The 22,432-nt window shown below is 39.9% G+C and overlaps 1 protein-coding gene across 2 annotated transcripts in view; it reads right to left on the bottom strand.

Annotated features, from left to right (window-relative positions):
* Positions 1-21,359, bottom strand: part of plekhh3 (pleckstrin homology, MyTH4 and FERM domain containing H3) — a 41,143-nt gene extending 19,784 nt beyond the window's left edge. For both annotated transcript variants that reach the window (XM_063018873.1, XM_063018874.1), the window contains exons 1-2: positions 20,684-21,359; positions 7,482-7,537 (exon numbers count right to left, since the gene is read on the bottom strand). In XM_063018873.1, the coding sequence (XP_062874943.1) occupies positions 7,482-7,537; positions 20,684-20,815 (188 nt within the window). In that variant the 5' untranslated portion in view covers positions 20,816-21,359. The remainder of the gene's footprint in view (positions 1-7,481; positions 7,538-20,683) is intronic.
* Positions 21,360-22,432: the final 1,073 nt, after the last annotated feature.

Below are 22,432 nucleotides of genomic sequence, written 5' to 3'. Positions count from 1 at the left end.
GGTTTTATGTAGCAAAATAAAGGACAAGAGATGGAGGGAATGTAAACAGAAGAGCTGATGACATGCAGAATGCAGAGCATCTCAAGAGTTAAAAGAAGCTAAGCATGGTCACTTTTAACCCTCGTAGAACACTGAGACGAGTCTGTCGACACTATTTTATATCTTACTATCCTTTAAAACTAAAATTATTCAGGACTAAAATAAGGCACTGTGTATAGGAAAGACAAACAGAACCAGAAATCGGTTACGGCAGCTGGCTTTTATAGAAACCATGTTCTCCTCCCCACCTCCCACTGGTACAACACCCTCACAGACCGACGAGGGCAGCAGTCTGGCACAGACCTACTGTGATGCATCGAAGCTGCCAGCTGCTACTTTACACAGACCAGCGGCAGATTCTTGGAAGCACATATGGAGAAACGCGCTATTCTCATTGTTTTCTTCCACCAACTATGTCAGTGCCTTGTCCAGACAGCAGGAGTCATTGCTGCAGCGGCAAAATGGTGATTCTCCATCATTCCTTCAGATACAGCCAATTGTCTGTTGAGCATCTAAACAGGCTTCAAGGTTGTGGGCTAGAGTTTTAGACTGATGTGCCACCCAAGAGATCAATTCCTTGTGAAGTTTTGATCTGCTATAAATGTTTTAAGTCAGCAACAGAAAACGCAAATGCAAATTTATTCTTGACCAAAGATGCACCACTAGAAAGTCTTTACAAACTGTGCACAGATTCATGCAATTTCATTTTTCGGCTTCAGTTTATTCAGGCAACTGACAAAACATGCTGACTAAAGTGTACCTCACTGAAGTGTCTCTTACAGCTGCTACACTCAGCACCAGGCTGCCATGACCACGCATCACACATGGCATTTATAAACAGAAAACCAAACACACATTTAGGTCTGACCCTAATTTTATCAGGCTTCCAAAGGGAGGACATTTTTCGTGGTTTGGATGTGTTCTGTGCCAGTTAGGAAAGTCATTGGTTCACCAATTAACTGATAAATGACAATGAAGTCTTACTACAGTTTCACTACAGAGACTCATCCTCAGTGCGCATGTGCCAGTTTCTTTCAGACAAAGTGTGCTGCTGTTTTAATCCAAGCAGAAAAAAGCTGTTTTGCAGTCTGACTGCATGTTTTTATGCATTTTTTGAGGCTCAAACTCAGTCCACTAATGACAGTCATTTATCAATTTAAAAAAACTGGCAACAATTATTATTTCTAAATTTGTAAATGTGTGTGTGTGTGTGTGTGTCCGCTTACGTTTATTTATCTGCATACACACATGGGCGGTTGGTGAACTCACAATAGGTGATTGTGTTTGTTATCGGTTCAGTCAGCCATTCAAATTGAAGGCCAGCACTGTTTGGACAGTGAAGCAGAAAAGACCAAACACAGATTATTAGACTCTTACATTTACAAAACCAGGAAGAAAATTAGGCACCCACTGAAATTTCAGTTTCTGTGTTTAAGAGGAGCATTGCAGCAAAATTAACAACTCAAAAATATGATAAATGGGTAATTTATCAAGTACTTAAATTCCTGAGAGCTCCAACCTTAAACCCATCAGAAAATCTTTGGGATGAATTAGAACCTAGGCCTTCTCCAGTCCAACGATGACGGAGCACACACATGCATGTTGACAGATCGGGCACAAAGTCCACAGACACACTCCAGTGGAGCGGCAAGGGAAGGGGGGGGGTGTCTGTGTAACTGTAAAATTACATTTTACATTTTACATTTTCAGCATTTAGCAGACGTTTTTATCCAAAGCGACTTACACGATGAGCAATTGAGGATTAAGGGCCTTGCTCAGGGACCCAACAGTGACAACTTGGTGGTGGCGGGGCTTGAACCGTCAACCTTCTAATTTACAATTAAGCTACGACCTTTGAACTAGAAGTAGAGTTATAGGACCGCAAAATTGTCGTTATAGTCATTTTACTTTGTTGTACCTCTTACTGGTATATAAACTCTACGTTTAAGTTGGGTGTGTATTTAGACTGCGCTTAACTTGTAGGCTGAGTAGAGATTATACATACACTCATTTTGACCTAGCTGTGCATGATGGGGGAGGTGAAATGTCAGTAAGGTGGAGGAGGTGAACTAGGCTTCCCACAGCTGTCCAATCAAACCCACTTTCTCTCCCTATATTCGCCCACTCTTTTCCCAGAGTCCTCAGCAGTGGCCCGCTGCCTACTAGGAGCTTACGAGGCAACTTCCTGTTAGACCGAGGCAAAACAGGAAACAATTTGTCACACGGGATCAAACAGCAGCAATAATATAGTGAGCAGGGGTACAACGTATGTGCCTCTGTTAGAAACAAAACAGAGCATCTTTAAAAGAACAAGGGTGAGAGAGAGCAAACTGGATAAATGGACACTTCATGTTCCCTCCCCCATCGTGTATAATGTCAACAGAAAATGGATAATGTGCAACATCAGCAAAAAGCTCATGTTTGAAAATAAACCCCTCGTATCAGGTAATGCAAATGGCAACAAATCTGTGTGTCCCGTGCTATAAAGTGAGAGTGAACAGGAAGGTGTTTAGGAATAAATAAGCTCCGTGTGCAGTTTGGGAACGCATTACTTGACAAGACGATGAGAACACAGAACAAAAGGTCACCAGCTATGTTCATGGAATTAAAAGAAACGGTTCATGTGGCTTCCGACGACCTTTATGCTTTTCCTTCCTCCTCAGCCCCTCTTACGTCCATACACACATTCCACTGCCTTTCTCACCACTTCCAAGTACTTATTCAAACGAAACATTGAAAGTATGAACTCAGAGATATGAATGCTGCTGCCAGGGTAGTAAAGTTGAGGTTTGTGTGTCTTCTCTCTTTGTGCGGAACACACTAAACCAAACCATGTGTGTGCACCATATGAACAGGAAACTGCAGGAAATAAAGGAAGAATAGAGCATATGTAGGGTATTATTGGGGGAAGGGGTGTAATCGAGGTTGTATGAACGCTTCTCTCTCTCTCTCTCTCTCTCGCTATGTGTATAGTTAACCCATCTCTGTTTAATCAGCAATTGGCCCACATCATTGTGGGGGTATGCTCATCAATTTAAAATTCTTAACCCAGTTTTATACCCTAATACCAGTAAGCAAAGAACATGGCACATCATCAAACATATGTCGTGTGTGTATTTTACAGTATTTCTTCCATTTAAGTTGTTCATATCCGAAATGTAAATCATCTCCATTGCTTAGAGAGGCAGACCAAGTATGACCTGTTAGTTATTGTCAAGCATGCATGCACACACACCCAAACACACATGAGCTGACACACACCTGCGCAAACACACACAAAAGCATGCACAGATCGCTGCTGCGTTTAGACTCACTGCCATTGTTAGGATTCAATACTTGTAGAAAGATTTGTGAGTCTCAGTGATCATGTCCTGTTTGATCTTTGCTCTTAATGCTGTTCGAAACGAGAACTCCTAACATCACATATGTAGCATCACACACACACACACCGGACATCTCACGATATTAAAACAGAGTGACCTCTGTGTGTAACCTAATAGCCATTATAACAACACACTGAACTGTCTGTGGGAATTTGGGCTCATTCAGTCAAAGAAGCGTTCATATGGTTGGGCACTGCATGTTCCCGACTGTTCCTGTGACCTAAATCCAGTTGAGAATGCTCACTGATGCCCTGATCCAGTTCTGTGAGGAATCCCCCAGGATATTGTCTGCCATCTCATCAGGAGCGTGCTCAGGGCCATACACACCCTACTGAGAGACGTTACGAGGTGCTGTGATTAAATTCACTCAAACTGGATCAGCCTGTGATTTCATTTTCAATTAGATTTCTGGTGTGATTTGGAATCCAGGCCTCAGTGGGTTGATGATTTTGGTTTCCAATGACCACATGTACAAACGCACATAAGCTGACAATACTGAGCACATTATTGATAAATCTGTATCAGCACAGGCAACAAGATTTTCATTCTCTTCCTGGGATGGTGGGAATTTGGGGAGACAGTGATTAAGAAATGTTCTGTTTAACTCAGGCTAAAAATAACACTGTTTACTTAAGAGTCCTGCCAGAGCATTCCACAGAAAAGCCACAGAGCAGAATTGAAAACACAAAGACGAGCAGGAGCGGGTGGGTGGGTTAGGGCTGTAATTCTAAATTACATTGTTTGAAAAACGTACAACATGATGTAAAAATGTACATTCGAATGATGAAACAGCCACGATCTATATTACAGGATGCTGGTTGCATAATAAGATATCCTTCATTTAAGTTATTTTGTACGTCAGTACAGACAGTATTTGGGAAATGTAGGAAGTGTTGTGAAATTTTTAGGTGATGCAGTAAAATCGGCTAAAGAAATTGGGTGTTTGCTGCTCCAGAACTATGTAAGTACTTCTAACAGGTGAAGTGCTTACACAAACTTCCAAAGCTCTGTCTACTCACTATAATGTGCACACAAATATCAGCTTTTTATTTCTTCTTGATGTGAATGTAGTTTTAAAACACCTGTGGCTGTGGTGATTTATAAGACGTGGGCTGTATCATCTTGAGCTGTATAAAAGCCAGTGAACCCTGATGAAATGGAAATAGAAAGAAAATCAATTTTGCTTTATTTTATTGTAACAGGAGTAACAAGTTATCATTTGATAAACACACAGTCCTGGTTAATATGCCTAATTAAGCCACTTTAAGAGCCGTGTGTGTGTGTTGTGGGTGAGAAGCTCCTGATGCCCTCGCTTCTCTTGGCGTTAAGCATCATGACTCATCATCCTATACAGGGCTCTAGACTAACTTTTTGCACTGGTTGCACTGGTGCGCCTAACTTTTTTTCTTAGGTGCACCAGCACAAAAGTTAGGTGCACCCTAATTTTCAACTGCATCGCATTTAACACCTTAGTTTTACAGGTTCACTTGTTTTTTCGCTGTCCATATAGGCAATATTGACTTGTAAATGATTAAATAACAGTCTGGTCAACATGGCCTCGTCTGTTGATGTTTGTTGCTGTCTGCCGCTGAAAGGCAGTGGGGAGAGGGGACCCATGGGCAGTGCATTTACTGCGGCATGTAATGTGTTTTATAGATGCATTGTGCTTTTCATCCTTTCAATTCAAAATGTATTAGAACCAGTCACAAATAAAATTTTGACGGCCATGGTTTTCCCATGCTCTTTACAGTTAATTATAGTATTATAATCTCATTATAGTACACTATTATAAAAATTATAACAATAATAATAGAGTATATCTATTCATGTATGTATGTATGTATGTATGTATGTATGTGTGTGTGTGTGTGTGTGTGTGTGTGTGTGTGTATGGGGCTCTAGTGTTAGAGTGTAATCTTAAATAAAGTGCATTATATTATCGGCTTTACTGGATCTTTTACACAGATTCCCAAAATCGATTGCGGTGCACTCACTGTGTATTTTGATTACATGTATTCTAACACTTCACTGTCTTTTAGTTATTTTTATATTTTACTTAACGAAAATATTATTGTGTTTTTACTTTCGCTATCGTCGCACTTAACCGCTAGCATTAGCCTATTGCTACTAGAGGGTCGGCTCACCACTGTTACGGGTCTCTTGCTGTGTGGTGATGAATGTGTGGGAATAAAAGCACACGACAAGGTAGACTTCACTGTAACGGTTTAGTCAGTACTTCAGTAAGCGTTACAACACTTTAAACTGCCTAGCTCCAGAAACCGAACTTTTATACTTTGGCCGTCCGGCGAGTCTCATATACAAAACTAAACTAACTGAACGTCCGGTGCTGCATTCTGATTGGTTGAGCTGAATGTCGCTCACATATCACCGATACAATATTGTCCCGCCCTTCACTGTCTCTGATTGGTTTAGACCATGATATTGGCCTAATGTGTGTCTGTTGTTGTACCACAGGGAGACTTTCAGAGTAGCGGAGACTTTTTTCCCCTTGAACTGCTGGTCGCACCGGTGCGACCTGAGATTTTTTTTAGTCGCACCATTGAGAAATTAGGTCGCATGTGCGACCAAATTGGTCGCACTCTAGAGCCCTGCTATAGTCTACGTGTTGGAAGTCCTGTCTGACTATGTCTGCCTACACACACAGACCTCTAGGCTAATGTGTGGCGTGGCCTAACATGACTGCCTGCCCTACTTTGCATAACCCATTGTGTTGTCTGTGACGAGTAAACACAGTGTGTGCATTTTGTTAATTTGAAGTGCTTTTAGGTGTGTGTCACGAGTCACTGACGTAGTTAACACACCATGCCTGAGTTAATTATTAGTCACACGGAGCACGTCGATTTATGAAGCCGGCATCTGAGGTCAAGTCTATCACATGATAAGCGTTTTGTGCTTCCTTCACCACGAGGCGGGGAACAGGTTGTGGCTGTCTGCCGCGCTTAAGCTTTTCACATGATGCACGGCAAAACCGCTGGCTGTGCTACTGAGCACCACGCTTAAATTAATAACACTTAACAATATTCACTGACAGTAATGCAGTTTTTCTGGCAGTGATAGAGACATTAGAAGATAAAAAGCATAAAAATAAATGTTTAATTATTAAATATTACTGTTATTAATATTACCGTAACTATAAATGTTATTGTTTTATGAATTGAATCATATTAATGAGCCACACAGCCACGACATGCGATTCCAGGATTATTAAACGAGGGATTGCTATCTAAAATACAAACCCAGTCTCATCGTTTCACAGCTCACTAGTCACCATGCTGGTTTTTTCTAAAAATAACACGGTTCAAGGTCGACAGAAACAGTTCAGGACTTTGTAAACAGTGAGAATCAGTTTCTCTCTAACATGTCTGTGCTTCACTTCTGTCCAAGTCATATAAACAATTTGTCTCACTGGTGGCACTTTGACACTCAATGTAGTGTGAATGCAGCCTCACTTGGACATTTTATGCCTAACTCTAAAACTTACGGTCATGGCTGTGGACACATCCACTGAAACTGAGTCTGCATGCAGAAGATACAGAACTTATAGAAATAAATTACGCATGGTTGGGATTTTTCCACATTAAATGCTCAGTGGTGCAGCACAGCCACAATACAGCGCTGAAATTTAGGCCCTGTGCCACTCTCAGAAAGAAGGACTGTTTATGTTTTATATGCAATTGTGTACAAGTGGGGAAAACACAGTGTTAATATGAAAATTGTGTAAAAAAATTTATAAGAAAGAACAGAAATACAACAAACCCTGCAAAAAACAGGGAATTCTAAATCTCAAGCTTTTAAACAGCCTCAAACACACACATAGATTGAGACTATTTAGTTCACCTAAAGCAAAATCTGTCAGAATCCCTCATAAAGCTCTACAGCACCAATAACACAATGCTAGAAACCTATACGGTATAACTAACACAATAGCAATACTAAGCAGTAAACGTCAGGTACGTACCACAAGCCCTACAACCAAGCTCCATGAACTTTATCTGCATCTAAACACTCTCAATAGAACATTAAATGAGGTGAACTCACCTGGGTGTGCCATTGGCAGATCGAGTGGGCTGAGAAAGAGTCACTTCCAGCTGACCCTGTAATACAAGACAGAAAAAATTGGTTTAGTTCCGTAAATATTGATTAAACAGAACAAAACTGACATTAAATGTAAGTAACTTTTCTAAATGTATCTGCCCTAAACTTGTGCAGAATCTGCTCATCTAATAAACTGATTTTCTTAAAACTGTGGTTTCTCCGTAAAACTCAATGTACATCCTGATCAAACTAATCACAACTCCTAGCTGGTAGTTTGGCTAAGCATGTATAGGAGAAAAACTGGATTTCATTCCACACTGTACTTACTGGTCTACTGTCTCAAGACAAACACCACTGCATCCCGGTCTAAATCCTCATTATCTAAACAGCATTGTTTATCCCACAGAATACCTCCTAGTTCAAACGTCTTTTTGGTTCAAAAGATTTTTCTATGTGATTTCACCAAAACAGCCCAAAAACCATCTCCATCTAATTGAAATGTCAGTTATTAAAAACAGTTCTTCCAAGACATTTAATCCTGTTTTAATGAAAAGTGGTGACGGTTGAAAACATGTCTTCTGTAGTCCATTCTACACTGTACACTTCTCAAAATGAACAACAGAAGGAAGCAGAAGAAATCCCTGTGCAACTCTTTCACAGTAGGCAAGAGGAAGTATTTAATCTGAATAATAATGTGTGTTCAGATTTTTCTCCTGTTGGGTTCCAAATGGAGATGTCATTGATAAACCAGATAACTGATAAAAATACTACACATACAAGAGATCAGACTGCTGAGTTGAGACTCTCAATGTGCTGCTGTTCTTATCCAAGCACACAATACTTTTATGCAATTTTATTATTTAAATCATGAATAACAAAAACTATTAAGCATTACGGTAATGACAGTCTGTTATCGGTTAAAATAAACTGGCAAAATTTGCCTCCCTTTAACCCAAAAAAACTTGCTTTAAAATACGAAGAGTATTTTCACCAGTAACTCTTTAAAACTGGTATTCTGCTCTAATAGTATTGTTGGTTTTATTAATTAAAACAAATAGGTTTTTAGGATTAAGATTAGGGTTAAGCTTATATAAACTCTATTACAGCCTTATCTGTATCTTCCAATTTAATTTAACAAAATGGGTGTTGAGTCCACATACAGGTTTAAACCTTCAAAACTGGTTGTCAGTCCAGAGAGCATTTCCTAATCTGACTTAAGGACAAACTACAGTGAATCCTGGTCTAAATCCTTAAAATCAACAAGAGTGTCCAGTCCACAGGTGCCCTAAAGTGATTAACCTGTGAAGCTTTCTCCATTTAAAATTGTCTTAAATCCAATGTAGAATTTATCAAAAAAGGTTTGTAGCAGATAGAATGTGGTTAACATACACATTAGGGGAGTTATCAGAGGGCTTGTTATCTATTACCTGTGTTCTTATTAAATCACGCCTTCCTGCTTAAGGCTGTGCATGTTGCAGTAACAAATCAGTGAGTGCCAAACCTGAATAAAAATCCCAGCAAAATGTGTTTTGTATGTTGTATGTAGTTTGTATGTTGCATGTGCACCTATAGTGCACTTAATAATGACAAAGGGGATTTTCAGATATGGTAAATAGTAAACAGCTAATTCAGGAGTGTATCCTGGTCCACATCCTCAAACAATAGTTTTCAGTCAACAAAAAAAAACTGCTGGTCAAACTACACAGGAGTAGTTTTATTGTTTAGTTGCGAGACATTCCACTGGTCAATACTGTCACAGTGATTTGCTAGTCTTGGTTCTAGTCCTAAACAGCAGTATGTCATCCAGGAAATAGATTTCAGTATAATTTCTGTCCAGACTTCCAGCCAAAAGTCTTTTCTGCTCAAACTGATGTTTAAAGTCTCAATAAGTAAAACAAATACTGGCACTAAATCCTGTTTTTTTTTTTCTGAACTGACACTTAGACTCAGACCTGTCTTGTCCTGTTCACTGTGGAGACTTGTGCAAAAAGGAAGTGGTACATGTTACTGTAGAACTGAAACTCCCAAGGGGTTTACTTCCACAGAAAACCTGGGGAAGTCTTTACCACAGAAACCATAGAGTTTTTTTAATCCGAACATCTAAGTGGATTCCACCAGTGTTTTCAGTGCAACTTAATGCAACACCTTCAAAATTCTATTGGTTTCAGGGCTTGTTAGGTAGCATACTGTTTTAGCTGTAATTTCTCTGGAAGTTTGGCAGGTATGAGCATCCTCTGTTTGAGAAGGGCTAAAAATACAGCGTACAGCTTGAAGTGGAACTTTCCTCAAGTGCTAAACTGAAATTTGGTTCAAGTTTATTTTCAAGAGCCTTAAAAGCATAAACAAGCAAAACCAACCTGCTATTACCTCATAATCGACTGAGGTCTGTCCAGAGGTAAATATAATCTAAAGTAAGTGATCTCAGCACTATTCATACAAGGACAAATTTAAAGTGATTTGCAAATAAGCACATGTAAATATTTTCGATTTAGAAAGAAGTTCATTTATATAAACCAGCAGCGGCCTAAACCTAGGTATGATTTTGGACCTACCAATTTGCCGGTAATTTAACACATTTTAGAGCAATTACAAAACTTAGTGGCGGTCAGGGGAAGAGAGAAATTAGGCAGGTTAGCAAGAACAGAAAGCGTTTTTGTTTAGTGCATCTACCTGTAACACATAAACACTACGATAAAAAGACACACACCAACAGCGCTTACTTTTCAGTGTGGCAGGTGCATGACTGAGTTACCCTCTACTTTATGGGGTCGACTCTCATTCGGCTATTGTCAGTCATCACACAGAGTCGGTTTTAGCCTCTACCACTCATGATTAAGCTGAAGGTGATTTCCTGGAAAATTACAGGGATGTTAAAACCCTCAATTCTCTCCTCCATGCTGACTGCCTGATCTTCATGAACCGCTTCCACACACATACACATGCCCATGTTGCTGTGCCAGGGCTGACACTGATTTCCCGGTACTGACTGGTATGCTATGCTACAGTCGCTGCCATCTGGCCTGCTTAGCTGGGAAGAGTTTTATCAGAATTGATCGGGCTGTAAAGTGACTCCCTGTCCCCAACTGCCTGTCTTATATCAACGCTACCCTTTCTCACCCTGACCTTTTACACACACTGTTAAATGTAAGTGTTAGGCTGCATGGCATTGTGTTTCAGTGCCCTGGCATATCCACCATCCAAAACATCTCCAAGTGAGGTAAAGAGTCATAGCAGTGCAGTGCGCAGCTGAAGTAAACCTGACAAGCAAAAAACTTGTTTCTATAAAACTTCGGAGGTTTTGTATAATGCAATAACTGCAATAAAAGATTTTCACTTGAAGTTTTTAACTTGAACTGAGATACTAATTATTAGAGTTTTTGCAATTCTTGCTCGATACAACACCTAACCTGCTTAATTTATATAAAAATATACACACAAACTTTTTTCGCTTGGGATGAATAAAGTATCTATCTATCTATCTATCTATCCATCTATCCATCTATCCATCTATCCATCTATCCATCTATCTATCCATCTATCCATCTATCCATCTATCCATCCATCCATCCATCCATCCATCCATCCATCCATCATACTGATTTAGAATTTTCAGGCTAGATTGTACCTGGAACTTTAAGCCACTAACTTATTTCACATTTATGCTAAATCACAGCACGAATGTCCTTGCTCAGAGTCGCTAAGAGCATTTAAACTCTGCCAGATACATTATCTAAGTAAATAGCTGCACCTCTGACAGCTCTCTCACACACACACACACACACACACACACACACACACACACACACACACACACACACACAGCATGTTTTACACGTAGGCCTGCTAATGTTACTGAGCGTGCATGCTCACACACACACTGCACTTAAGGGCTCAGAGCACTGATTGATAAAGCAGGAACAGAGTGAAAGAAAATCGAAAGGTGAAGTGTGAGTGGTGGTGAAGGAGCGAAACAGGCGTGTGTTATTAGGAGGCGGTCAATGTTTAACCAGGGTGGAGAGAAGCCATAAATGGCAGTCAGGCTCAGCAGGAAAGACTGAGTGCCATCATAAACCTCCTGCCTATCCTCTGATTTTTGAATGAGCTTTTTTCCTCTCATCTTTACTGACGCTTTAGCCCTGTTATGAATGACAGCTTTACAGCAAACCATAAATTCAAACAACTGGACAGTAAGTGTAAAGATTCCATTAATAAAAATAAAGAAAAACACATGAGCATGAACGTTGCTCCACATAGAAGGTAGATGCCTTAGTAGCTGTTAAAAGTAATTGTATTCAAAACTAACCATAGGTGTAAATGTAAATGAGTGTTACCAGACAACACTTTATCATTCATACAGACAGTTCTAGAATTCTGAGACCACTAGTGACCACTAGCTTCTCTCTTTTTTTGGTCCTCTGATTCCCATCTGCTTTCTGTCTGTCCCATGTTCACACATTCAGAGATTTTGGAGTTGGAGGGCCGAAACTCTAGAACTCTACACCACTGTAACTTCGGGTGCACTAGTCCTATTTTTTAAAGAATTAACGAGGTACTTTTTCAAACTGCTTTTTTCTGATATGTAAAATTATTATTAATATAATTCATGTGTACATATTTACGATACATGTGTATATATGTATGTATATATAGTTTCATGATAATTATTTGTGCTGCTTATTGGTTTGTTATTTATGATTATGATACATTAACATGCTGTTTTATGTTCTGTGGTTGTACAGTGTCCTTGAGTATCTAAAAAGGTGCTTATAAATAAAATATTACTATTTTACAGTTACTGTAAAATACTATTACTTAAGTTCATGCTCAGACAACTTTAGTCATCATCATTATCGTAAGCTTGTTTAAGTAAAGAAACTAAAGCCATTGTTTACCTATTCTAAATAACACCCTGCCAAATACTAAGAAATTCTGAAATCTATGTATTTCACATTTCACTTAAATAGCTATGCTGATTATATGATTTGCAATCTAAAGCAAATGATTAAGTAAGTAGTGAGCACAAATGCATTAGCTAGGTCATTTTAACCACAACTTTAAAACACTAGTAACAGCTGCAAGACAATTAATTACATTAACTACATTTGTAATTACACTGAACATGCTCTTAAATCAGAGCAACAGTTTGGTCCACTATGTTTCTTAAAACTTGTAGGCATTTCAGTCGTGTGAACAGAATAACAGGTTTGCTTAGGACAAGAATACAAGCAAAGCAACCTTTAAATTAGTCCAAAATAAGGGACCTTAGAATAGTGAGCCTTTACCTTAATAGTATGAGTGTGTTAAACCAAACAAATCAGTATCCAAAGACAGCAGCGTTAGGTTGTGCTACAAAACTGCACTAGATGCAATGTGGTTCTGCTCTGGCTCTTCCAGAGACTTTAGGATGTAGTGTGCTCTGGAGTATAGAGGGAAAGCAATGATGGCGTGTGATCCCAAGGCCTGGCAGCGGTGTTTCTGCCTGGCACAACCAGGAGCAAAGTGATTCATTTGGGCTTCGTTCCCTGCTTCACTTCTGTTTCCTTCTCACGAGAGACAGGGTTTGAGTAAGACTGGCGGAAATGCCTCTGCCCTGCCAACCATGGGCCTCTGGAACAGATGTGTGTGTGTGTAAGTGTGTGTGTGTATGTGCGCGAGTGTGCATGTGTGTAGGGATAGTTGGAACTAACCGAACCACTTTTTTCCATTAACATTTAGTTTCAACCATAACAGTGCTACTTCCTCCAAGCTCTGTAAGCATTTGAACTGATTTCATTTTTTCGTTTTGGTTTTAGTCCAAAGTTCTCCGTCCAAGTATCATTAAGTCTTAAGAGTCACCACATGCTCCTGCTAGAAAGGCCAGCCTCGAAATGTTTAAGAAGGAGGAGGGAATAATGAATGCAATTCTCCAACTCACATAATCGCTTCTGAAAATTGGGTTGTTTTGCCCACTTTGCAACAACACAACGTTTTAAACTTCAACTCAATAGCACAATAGAAGAGTTTGTGAGGCAAAAGAGGAGGAGACTGGTCTTTCACTATTCCTCCAGCCGGTCTAAGCCAAAAACCAATGCCAGCTTGTGTTTCTTTCCCAGGATGCCCTCTTCATCACCCTAACAGCTGTTGGGTGTGGTGTCCTATTGGCATAACACCTTCAAGATGCAATAAGACCATTTATGTAAAAAAGAGGGCTTTGCATTTCCTCAAAAACATGGAAAAAAGACAGAAAAAGTAAGAAAAGCTGTTTAGGCTTGAAATAAGAAAACTGACGGGGGAGAAAAAGAGGGAAAAGGGGGAAAAAGGGGAAAAAGGGAGGCCTAAGAGTGCGTGCAGCTCTGAGCAGCATGATTACTTTGGCAGCTTTTCCTGCCAGTCACCCCTGACTTTTTCCAACTTGTACCACTATTCCAAGAGTCTGTTGTATACAATGTTTAATGCATAAGATGTTAAGGTTTTACATTAGTGACTATAAGAATTTGATTCTAATTTTAAGATGCTAAACTAAAATTGTAAGCAGTTTTGCATCCAAGTTCCATTTAAATTCAACTAAATACAACAATAATAAATACTTAAATACCCTGTTGGATAGCAACCACACCAAACTGCAAATATCAAAAGCCTGTGCTCCATTATGTGGCCCAGGGTATCATAACTTCTTAATCAGGGTGAGGGTGTGTTCTTCACAGGGAAGGGGGAAAATAATCGAGCTCAGTGTGCGACTTCCTGTGCGCGATACGGATCCCCATATGAACCGGTTGTCTACTGCACACATGTGGGAGGGTGTGTTTTGTTTGAAAGATGTACTGGTTTCAACACAGTGTTGTTGTCTATTAATTTATAAATAACTTATAAATAAACTACTTAAATGGGTTAAAAAATAATGCATAACAAAAACATGACGTTAAACAAGTCGTTCAGAGAACTACATCACTAACACAAAGACGCTTGGACCTGTGTGGATTTAGAGGAATGACTGATGTGTGTTTGGCCGTGGTCACCCATAGCAGGCACAAAAAATGCTCAAGCCCCTGCAAGGAGGAAGTAACGCCACCCCCCACAGCAAACACACAGCGTCTGTGGGGTCTGACCACCTGTTGGACTGTGTGACCAGTGTAAGGTCAGCTTCAGCAGAGAAGGACTTTGTGTAAACATGCAAAGAGAAGTTTCCAGAGAGGGCTTCTTCAGATTTCTGCCAAATACCATCAACCCTGACACCGCTCTTTACACACTCCCATGTGTCAATCATATTCAGTCTAAAATCATTTACTGACTCCTTTACAGTAGTGAATGCATCGGGTCTGAGGTGAATTATCAGGTAATGGAATTCATGCTATCAATAATTTAGGATAAAAATCTAACGATTCATCTAAAAAATCAATCGTTAAAAGTTTTCAGCGTTATTAAGCATTTCAAAAGGATGCGACAGATAACCATACATGGTTCTATACTTTTGAATAACATAGATTTCAGTTCTTTCAGATTTTAGTTTATGAGTAACTGATTAATGACTGACCAGCACAGAAGCCATTACTTAATTAAAGCTGTCAGTTAAAAAACATCATTTTAATTCCACAAAGTTGAATCAGTTCATCTGGACACAAGTTTGTTGTAGAGATACGTTTAGTCACTCAATCCGAATGACTTCTTCAGACTGAAGAAGTCATTCGGATTGAGTGACGAAACATATCTCTACAACAAACTTGTGTCCAGATGAACTGATTCAACTTTGTGGATTTGTGTACCTGGATTATTGAGCATGCATCAACAGATCATTTTAATTCTTTTCCAACAGCTAGCGCCTGATATATTTTAATCAGGAGGGCAGCTGGAGGTCTCTCACACACCTCAGCACCACTGAGAGAAACTGAGCAGAAATTAGATACCCATAAGCACGCATGCGCAGCACATTAACTAACAGTGGTGTCATGCTAAAACGCTCTCAGGCGCATTTACTGTCAGGATAGTGCGCTTAAATAGTAAAACTTTTTGATAAATAGGATTCCGATATTTTCCCTGAATGACACAATAAGAACGCAGGACTGTGTTCACTTAGTAATGTTTAATAATGTTACAGAGAGAATCTTGCATCTTGATTAGCATTAACTAGCTTAATTAGAATATTTTAACGGGCTGCTGTGGGGTTGTTGGTAACTATTAAATGTTGACTAATGATGGTTGGTTATCAGTTAAAACTATTTGGCAAAATTTGCAAACTCATTTCACTGTTTTAAACCAATTAAAATCACCTACACACCTTAATACCCTATTTTAATTGTGTTGATATTTTGTAAGCACAGTTCTATAAATTTTGATTTTAAGGAGGAAAACCAAAGAAGGGAGGCTGCTATTTGCTATTTGCTGATATACGGGGCTGCAAAAAGAGAAGCAGTTGTGTAAGAGATAACTAGAGCCGTCCAGCCGGATGAGGACTATTGATTTAGCCTGGAGTTAGAAGAAAGCCCAGTTTATCTGATGCAGTCAGGATATCAATAATCCATAATTTCAGCAGCAACATTGAAAGAACAAGAAATCATGACTAATCAAACAGCTACACAGACTAAAGAGAGACCTCCAGTAAAATACATTAATAGTACCGTGTAATAAGGTTCAGTTTGTTGCTACTGAATTGCAGTGCTCTGTCTACTACCACCATCGTATTCTAAACAATATAGTTTACATTCACATAAATATTAGCAAACAATGTATATGTAAATACAGGAATGTCAAAACAACTCACAGCACAACCTGCTAATGTCTTATTTACTGTTCACCCTAGTTTACTACACTACACATAAACAGTTTAAAAAAGTAAGTGCTCAGAATGTAACTTGGAACATGGGATTAATGCCTCATTATTTAGAAGCAAGAGTCTGGCTAACCTTCAAGCTAATACATACAATTTCACTCAAATAAAACTCTATGATGAAGTAAACTGTAAACCCACATGCAACGTTGTTATTTTGTTTGATACAGGCATGTAATTACTCCGCTTAACAGACACATCAGTTTTTCCCTCCTAATTTCATACATGACCCTTTGGTCGTGCTACATTCAGCACTTTTATTTCTTAACCACAGTATCAATCCGACAGTTGCGCTAGGTCCTGACCCAGCAAGTTGCAATATAAAGCACACTGGCCCTGATGTGCTTTCCACATAGCACCCAACCAGTAAATTGCTGGTTAATATCCCGGTAAATGTGCATGTGTAAAAGCCTTTTTCACTGACTAATGGACAAGAGAATTCATTCTGGTGGTATTAGAAGGAATCAGTAGGCTGGAATCAAACAAATCTATCAAAAATATAATTGTAGAGGATGTACTGGGTCCAAACACATAAAAATAGACATATTCCACCCACCACACAGTCAATTCCTTTTAGAGCTACAGTTTCTCAGTGGTATTGCAGTGTATCTCAAGTGCATGCCAATATTACGTTACCTCTTAATCCATACACACATATTGTGCTAGAGACAAAATGACAATAATGACTAGTCCAATAACTTAGTGATATCCATTTCTCAAGGCTGGAGGCAACGCTATAAAGATAAAAGTCTCAATAAAGATGAATGAGGGATTACGAGCGTAATAGGGAAGGTAAGAATGACTAAGAGAACTATAAGGAAAAAGCCTAAAAGGTCACCTATTGATTGGTTGCACAATTAAGTTTCGGTCTTAGTGCATGTCCCAGAAAAGAGAACATTTGTGTGTGTTTGTGCCTATTCACACAAGCCCAAGTGAATCAGAGGAGTAAGACATGTTCATGTGTGTTTCTGCAAAGTCCTGCTTACGTTAAACCCTCATCCAACTGGTAATTACATGTAGGAGTGTATCAGTTAGAGCCTGTATGGGAGTTTAGGGCTCACTTACAAGTCTCAAAGACTTTGACAGCCAAGTTCAGTATGTTCTTACCTACTGACACACAAACATACACAGGTTACCCTTTTCTGGGCTGCCTGGCATGCCGTCTCAGTAGTACTAAGTCGTGACTGCCTCTGGTGACTCCACGTAGTCAGAGGTGTGTCTGCACCAGAAACTCACCAACTGAATAGAGTAAAAGCTTTTATTTAGGTCAGCACACAGCACATTTAAGCACTGGAGTATTGTTAGCCAGTTAGCATTCCTTCATCTGCCTGAGAAGACAGATCAACCCTGGAGCTGTGAGCCACCTACACAACCCGCTTTCGAAATCACAAATTAAAGCAGTTGTTCTTATATAACATTTTAATATCCATACATGCTAAACCTAATTGGCCCCACAGAAGTCTTTCTCCTTTGTCCTTGTCCATCTTTAATACAGTAGGCCATCACACAGTCCTTCAGAAAAAGTGCCAGTGTGTCAACAATAGCCCTTTACAAATACAGGAACAATACATGACCTTAGACATCAGACCACTGTCAGTGTGTGCGTACATGTGGGCGTGTGTGAGCATGTGGCTGGGCTGAGTAAGTAAACACACCCAGGACTGACTTGATAAGTAAGCCTGGCAGAAGTCTTGTCAAAATTTCACTAGATGACGTCATTCAGTGATGATGTCATTCAGTGAAGGACACAGACGTCTGCGCCAAAGGTAGAATGAAAGCACCTCGATTCGTTTTACACCCAGAGGTCCACGCACATCCACAAACGCTCATGAGGTTTATACACTGAGGTTAACTACACTCTTTGAAGAAACAGATTAAACAAATGCAAACTGGTCACTCTAGGAATGTTAATAATTAACCAATAACTGACAGAGAAGCCATTGTGAGGTTAATGCTTTATACATTAACAAAAGTTGGATGTTGAATTTAAAGCAGAGCTCCAGATCTTGAAGTGATATAGAATGCAGAGGCCATGTTTACGGTGTTGTTTATTATAGTTTGGAATGCTACACGTTTGTTGGTTAAAGGGTAACCAGCAACTAATGGTGACTGGTTAAAAGAAATCAGGAAAATTTGCAACACTAGTAACTTTATGTAAATGTCAATGTCCCCCTGGAAAAGTAGCTCCTCACTGGTAGCATGTTGAGGAGTTGTAGCTATTAGAGTGCACCACTAGGCCAATCCATCCACAAAGTTATGTTGTATAAATTGTAAAAAAATAATATATATACACTTTCCACAAGTGTAGGAGAATGCTGAATACTCCCTGTATAAGTTCACTACATAGAGAACAAAATATCTGCCTTTACACCCTACATGCACAACAGGAACGTGTGGGATTACACCCATGATCTTTCTCTTTATGTCAGCCAGCATGCGTGCAACATTACCAGCTCAGCTGGTCCTGCAAGACTCGGGACTGCTTGCAGCACTAATGCTAACCCTTTTGCTTATGTTAGTGTTTGGTTACTAAAGCAACAACTTCTGTGCTGTGTAGTAAAACCATTCAGCGTGCATCGCACTAAAATTTTAAATAGTGTTTCTCGCTGTTGATTTAAAAATACCACTGAACAAAACTGACTTCATTCTGGTGTTGATGAAACCACTCTTGAACCACTCTAATAATAAAACACATCAATGTGTCTGCAATATGGTGAAAGCTGACACCAATCTTTTTTAAATAAAACACATAAATATGTCAGAACACATCTTTTTTTTTACCATTGCTCCAGGGTCCAGTTATGCAGTAAGTAATGCATCTTTGTTGACAGTCCTTTGATACAAAATGTATCTAAATGGCAGCCTGGTCATAAATTTCAGATCTGAAAAGCCTATGCAGCATTATGCCTGGATCATACAGGTGCTCGTTTTATTTTGTGGTTATTTTCAGGAATGTACCTTGGGATAACTTGGCAGCTACCTGGGAAAGTGCTGTCTATCCATGTCAGTTACAACCTGTGACCTTTCTCACACTTTGCTGATACCGTCTGACTAGATTTCACATACATTAACCTTTTTGAAATGGTTTCACAAAAAGAATAAAATAAATGTACAGTTTATGTGACTGATGCACTTGCACATCAGCCTTGTGTTGCACTATAATCGGACATACTTACATTTAACGCTTTTAGCAGACGCTTTTATGCAAGGCAACATACAATTGTGAGACTATGTAAAACAAACTTCTGAGGGTTAAGGATCCAACTTGGGTGCCCAACACTGGCAACCTGGTGGTAGTGGGGCTTGAGCAGACAACCTTCTGATTACTAGTTCACATCCCTAACCACTGAGCTACTGAGCTAAAGCCCATCAAAGTGCAAATCAGAGATCTTCAATACATAAAACATACTGGTAATGAGCAATCTGTCAATTTGCAATCTGTGTGACAGTGTAATAGTAGTAATCAAGCCATTTAAAAGCCAAGGCCCTACTGATTCATGTCCTGTATCTGTCATTTTGCCCACCACCTTGTATATTATGGTACTGATGAACGAGTGAATGCTTTAATTTGTCTTATATACATATACAGTACAACGAAATTCTTCGAACAGAGTCCCTGGAGCCAAGAGGGTTAAAGGCCTTGCTCAGGGGCCAAACAGTGGCTGTATGGCAGAGCTGGGACTCAAACTCTCAACCTTTCAGTTGATAGCCCAAAGACCAACCCACTAGGCTACCACTGTCCCACCACTACCACTGATGGCTGCACAACCTGACTTTTTGTGGGAAAATTTTGGAATATCCTGTTAAAATATATGTCTAATAGTTTAAACAAAGTCAACGCAGGGTCATACTATAAAATCATATGATTACATTCACATTTTGGAACTTATGAAAGCATGACAACGTTTCGTCAGCTTCAAATGTCCAGTCTGGGCCTCCTTAAGTACTAAAAACCCTGGAAAATGGACAGTGGTAGCTTAGTGGGTAGAGCTTTGGGCTATCAACTGAAAGGTTGAGAGTTTGAATCTCTGCTCTGTCATGCAGCCACTGTTGGGCCCTTGAGCAAGACCCTTAACCCTCTCTGCTCCAGGGGTGCTGTACGATGGCTGACCCTGCGCTCTGACCCCGGCATCCAAACAAGCTGGGATATGCGAAGAAAGAATTTCGTTGTACTGTACACGTGTATACGTATAAATACTGTACATATCGGTCGACCCTTAGAGTAACAACATAGCTGCGTCACTGTGTGTTGCTTAAATCAACAGGTAATTAATGTATGTTCTGAAATGCGCTAACAATCAAGTTAAAGCGAACACGTTCTGCACTCAGTGCGGGTAAACGTGTGCACGGAACGGTGCCTGGAGTCTGACGGCGGCGTATAACCGGTTGGATGTGTTTGACATACCCGCTCCTCCTTGTTGCGCAACTCGAACGACTCTTCCTCCTCCTCTTCCTCCTCTTTGGCTCCATGCTCGCGCCCCAGCAGACGGAATCCTCGCGTGCAGCACAGCCACCCGCAAATTCCTCGCGCAGGCATTCAAACTGCAGCGCACGAGCTCCTAACGGCCGCACCGGTCCAACGAACTCCGGCGGTACAAACACATCAATCCTGGTCCTGTTACCGGGCTCTATTACAGCAGTTTGAACTCAGTTAAAATCCACAACAGTCATTTATCGCCATGGTTGAAAGACGCGAGTTGAAGGAACAGTAAAAAATCCTGAAGTGTTCTCTGAAGTGGAACGAAAAAGTCGGGAGAAACGTCACAAATCCCCCAAAAAACGTTTGTTTAGGCAAGTTCAGGACCAAAAACAAAACAAACCTCCATATTTAAACCCAACGGTCAAACGTTTATAGATTTAAAACACCGAACATCCAGTTTGTTAGCAGAAGTTGACCGTTTTTCGACAACTTTTCCACTCTAAACAGCCTCAACAAAAAGAAAACGCACGAATTATCGTAACAACTCTCCCAAAACCAAAAACAGTCGAATTTTAAAACATACAATGAATAAAATATCAATTTTATGAGCAGAAATGAAGTTTTGTAAGAGTTCGGTTAGTCCACCTCAGTTTCTCCAACGGCCGCTTTCCTACACTGCTCACTCTGAAGCCTGCACGAGCGTGTTTGGATTAAAGGGCGTGGCCTGTAACCGCACGCGCTGTGTCTCGTTATATGATTGGCTGGGAGGTCGCACGCCCTCAGAATGGCTCCGCCCCTACGTGCCGGTTTTTGGCAACACGCCCGAACATGCCGGTCAAACCGTTCAACACATCAATACACCGATTAATCAGAATTAACACTGAATAATTATTAGAAATAAACATTAATCACACTTTATCCTTATTAATCACATCTGTATCTTAATAAAATGTACTGCAAGACGCTGCCTAGTAGTCAAGGTACTGCACTAATCAGAAGGTTGCTGGTTCAAGCCCCACCACTGTCAGGTTGCTGCCTTTGGGCCCCTGAGCAAGGCCCTCAACCCTCAATTGCTCAGACTGTATACTGTAACTGTACTGTAGCTGGTGGTGCTGTCATTAACAGGTAAAACAAGGAGCCACAAAGAAAAGCTCAGTTATTTACTGAAAGAGTCAAGCGTCACCATTTTCTTAACAGTTCACGAACAACAAGGATCAAATGTTTAATTAATTAAGAATTATATAATTAATTACGAAAATATAATTTGTTCTTTTACCCAACCTATATCATTATATTTATCCAAACGTGTTCACGGGGAAATCGTTTTACACTCTTATCTAACCATGACATCATTGTTTGAGATAGACCGCTGTGGTATGCTGAAGTGGAAAAGTAGGCAAATAAAGTTAGTTAATTTGTTTAAATAGTGCTGAAAGGGGAATCTGGAGCCTCCGTGTGCACTTGCAAAAGAGTGTGAAGTTTGGGGTGAGGGAGCAAATGATTGATAAAGAGGAAAGAAAGAAAATAGATACACTGACAGGTTTTAACTTACAATAATTGATTACAGAAACACCTGTTACATTCGACTTCCAAAACATCTGAGACATGGCACCATAAAGCAATTTTTAAAAGTATTTGTTTACCCCAACACACATTGACCTATGACACTGCCCAAACACCAACTTCTCCACACTTCTCAATAAAAACATTATAAATATTTCTGTTGTTTCTGCT

This window comes from Trichomycterus rosablanca, chromosome 22, assembly GCF_030014385.1.
Source record: "Trichomycterus rosablanca isolate fTriRos1 chromosome 22, fTriRos1.hap1, whole genome shotgun sequence".
NCBI lineage: Eukaryota > Metazoa > Chordata > Actinopteri > Siluriformes > Trichomycteridae > Trichomycterus > Trichomycterus rosablanca.
This window is presented reverse-complemented; position numbering and strand designations above follow the sequence as displayed.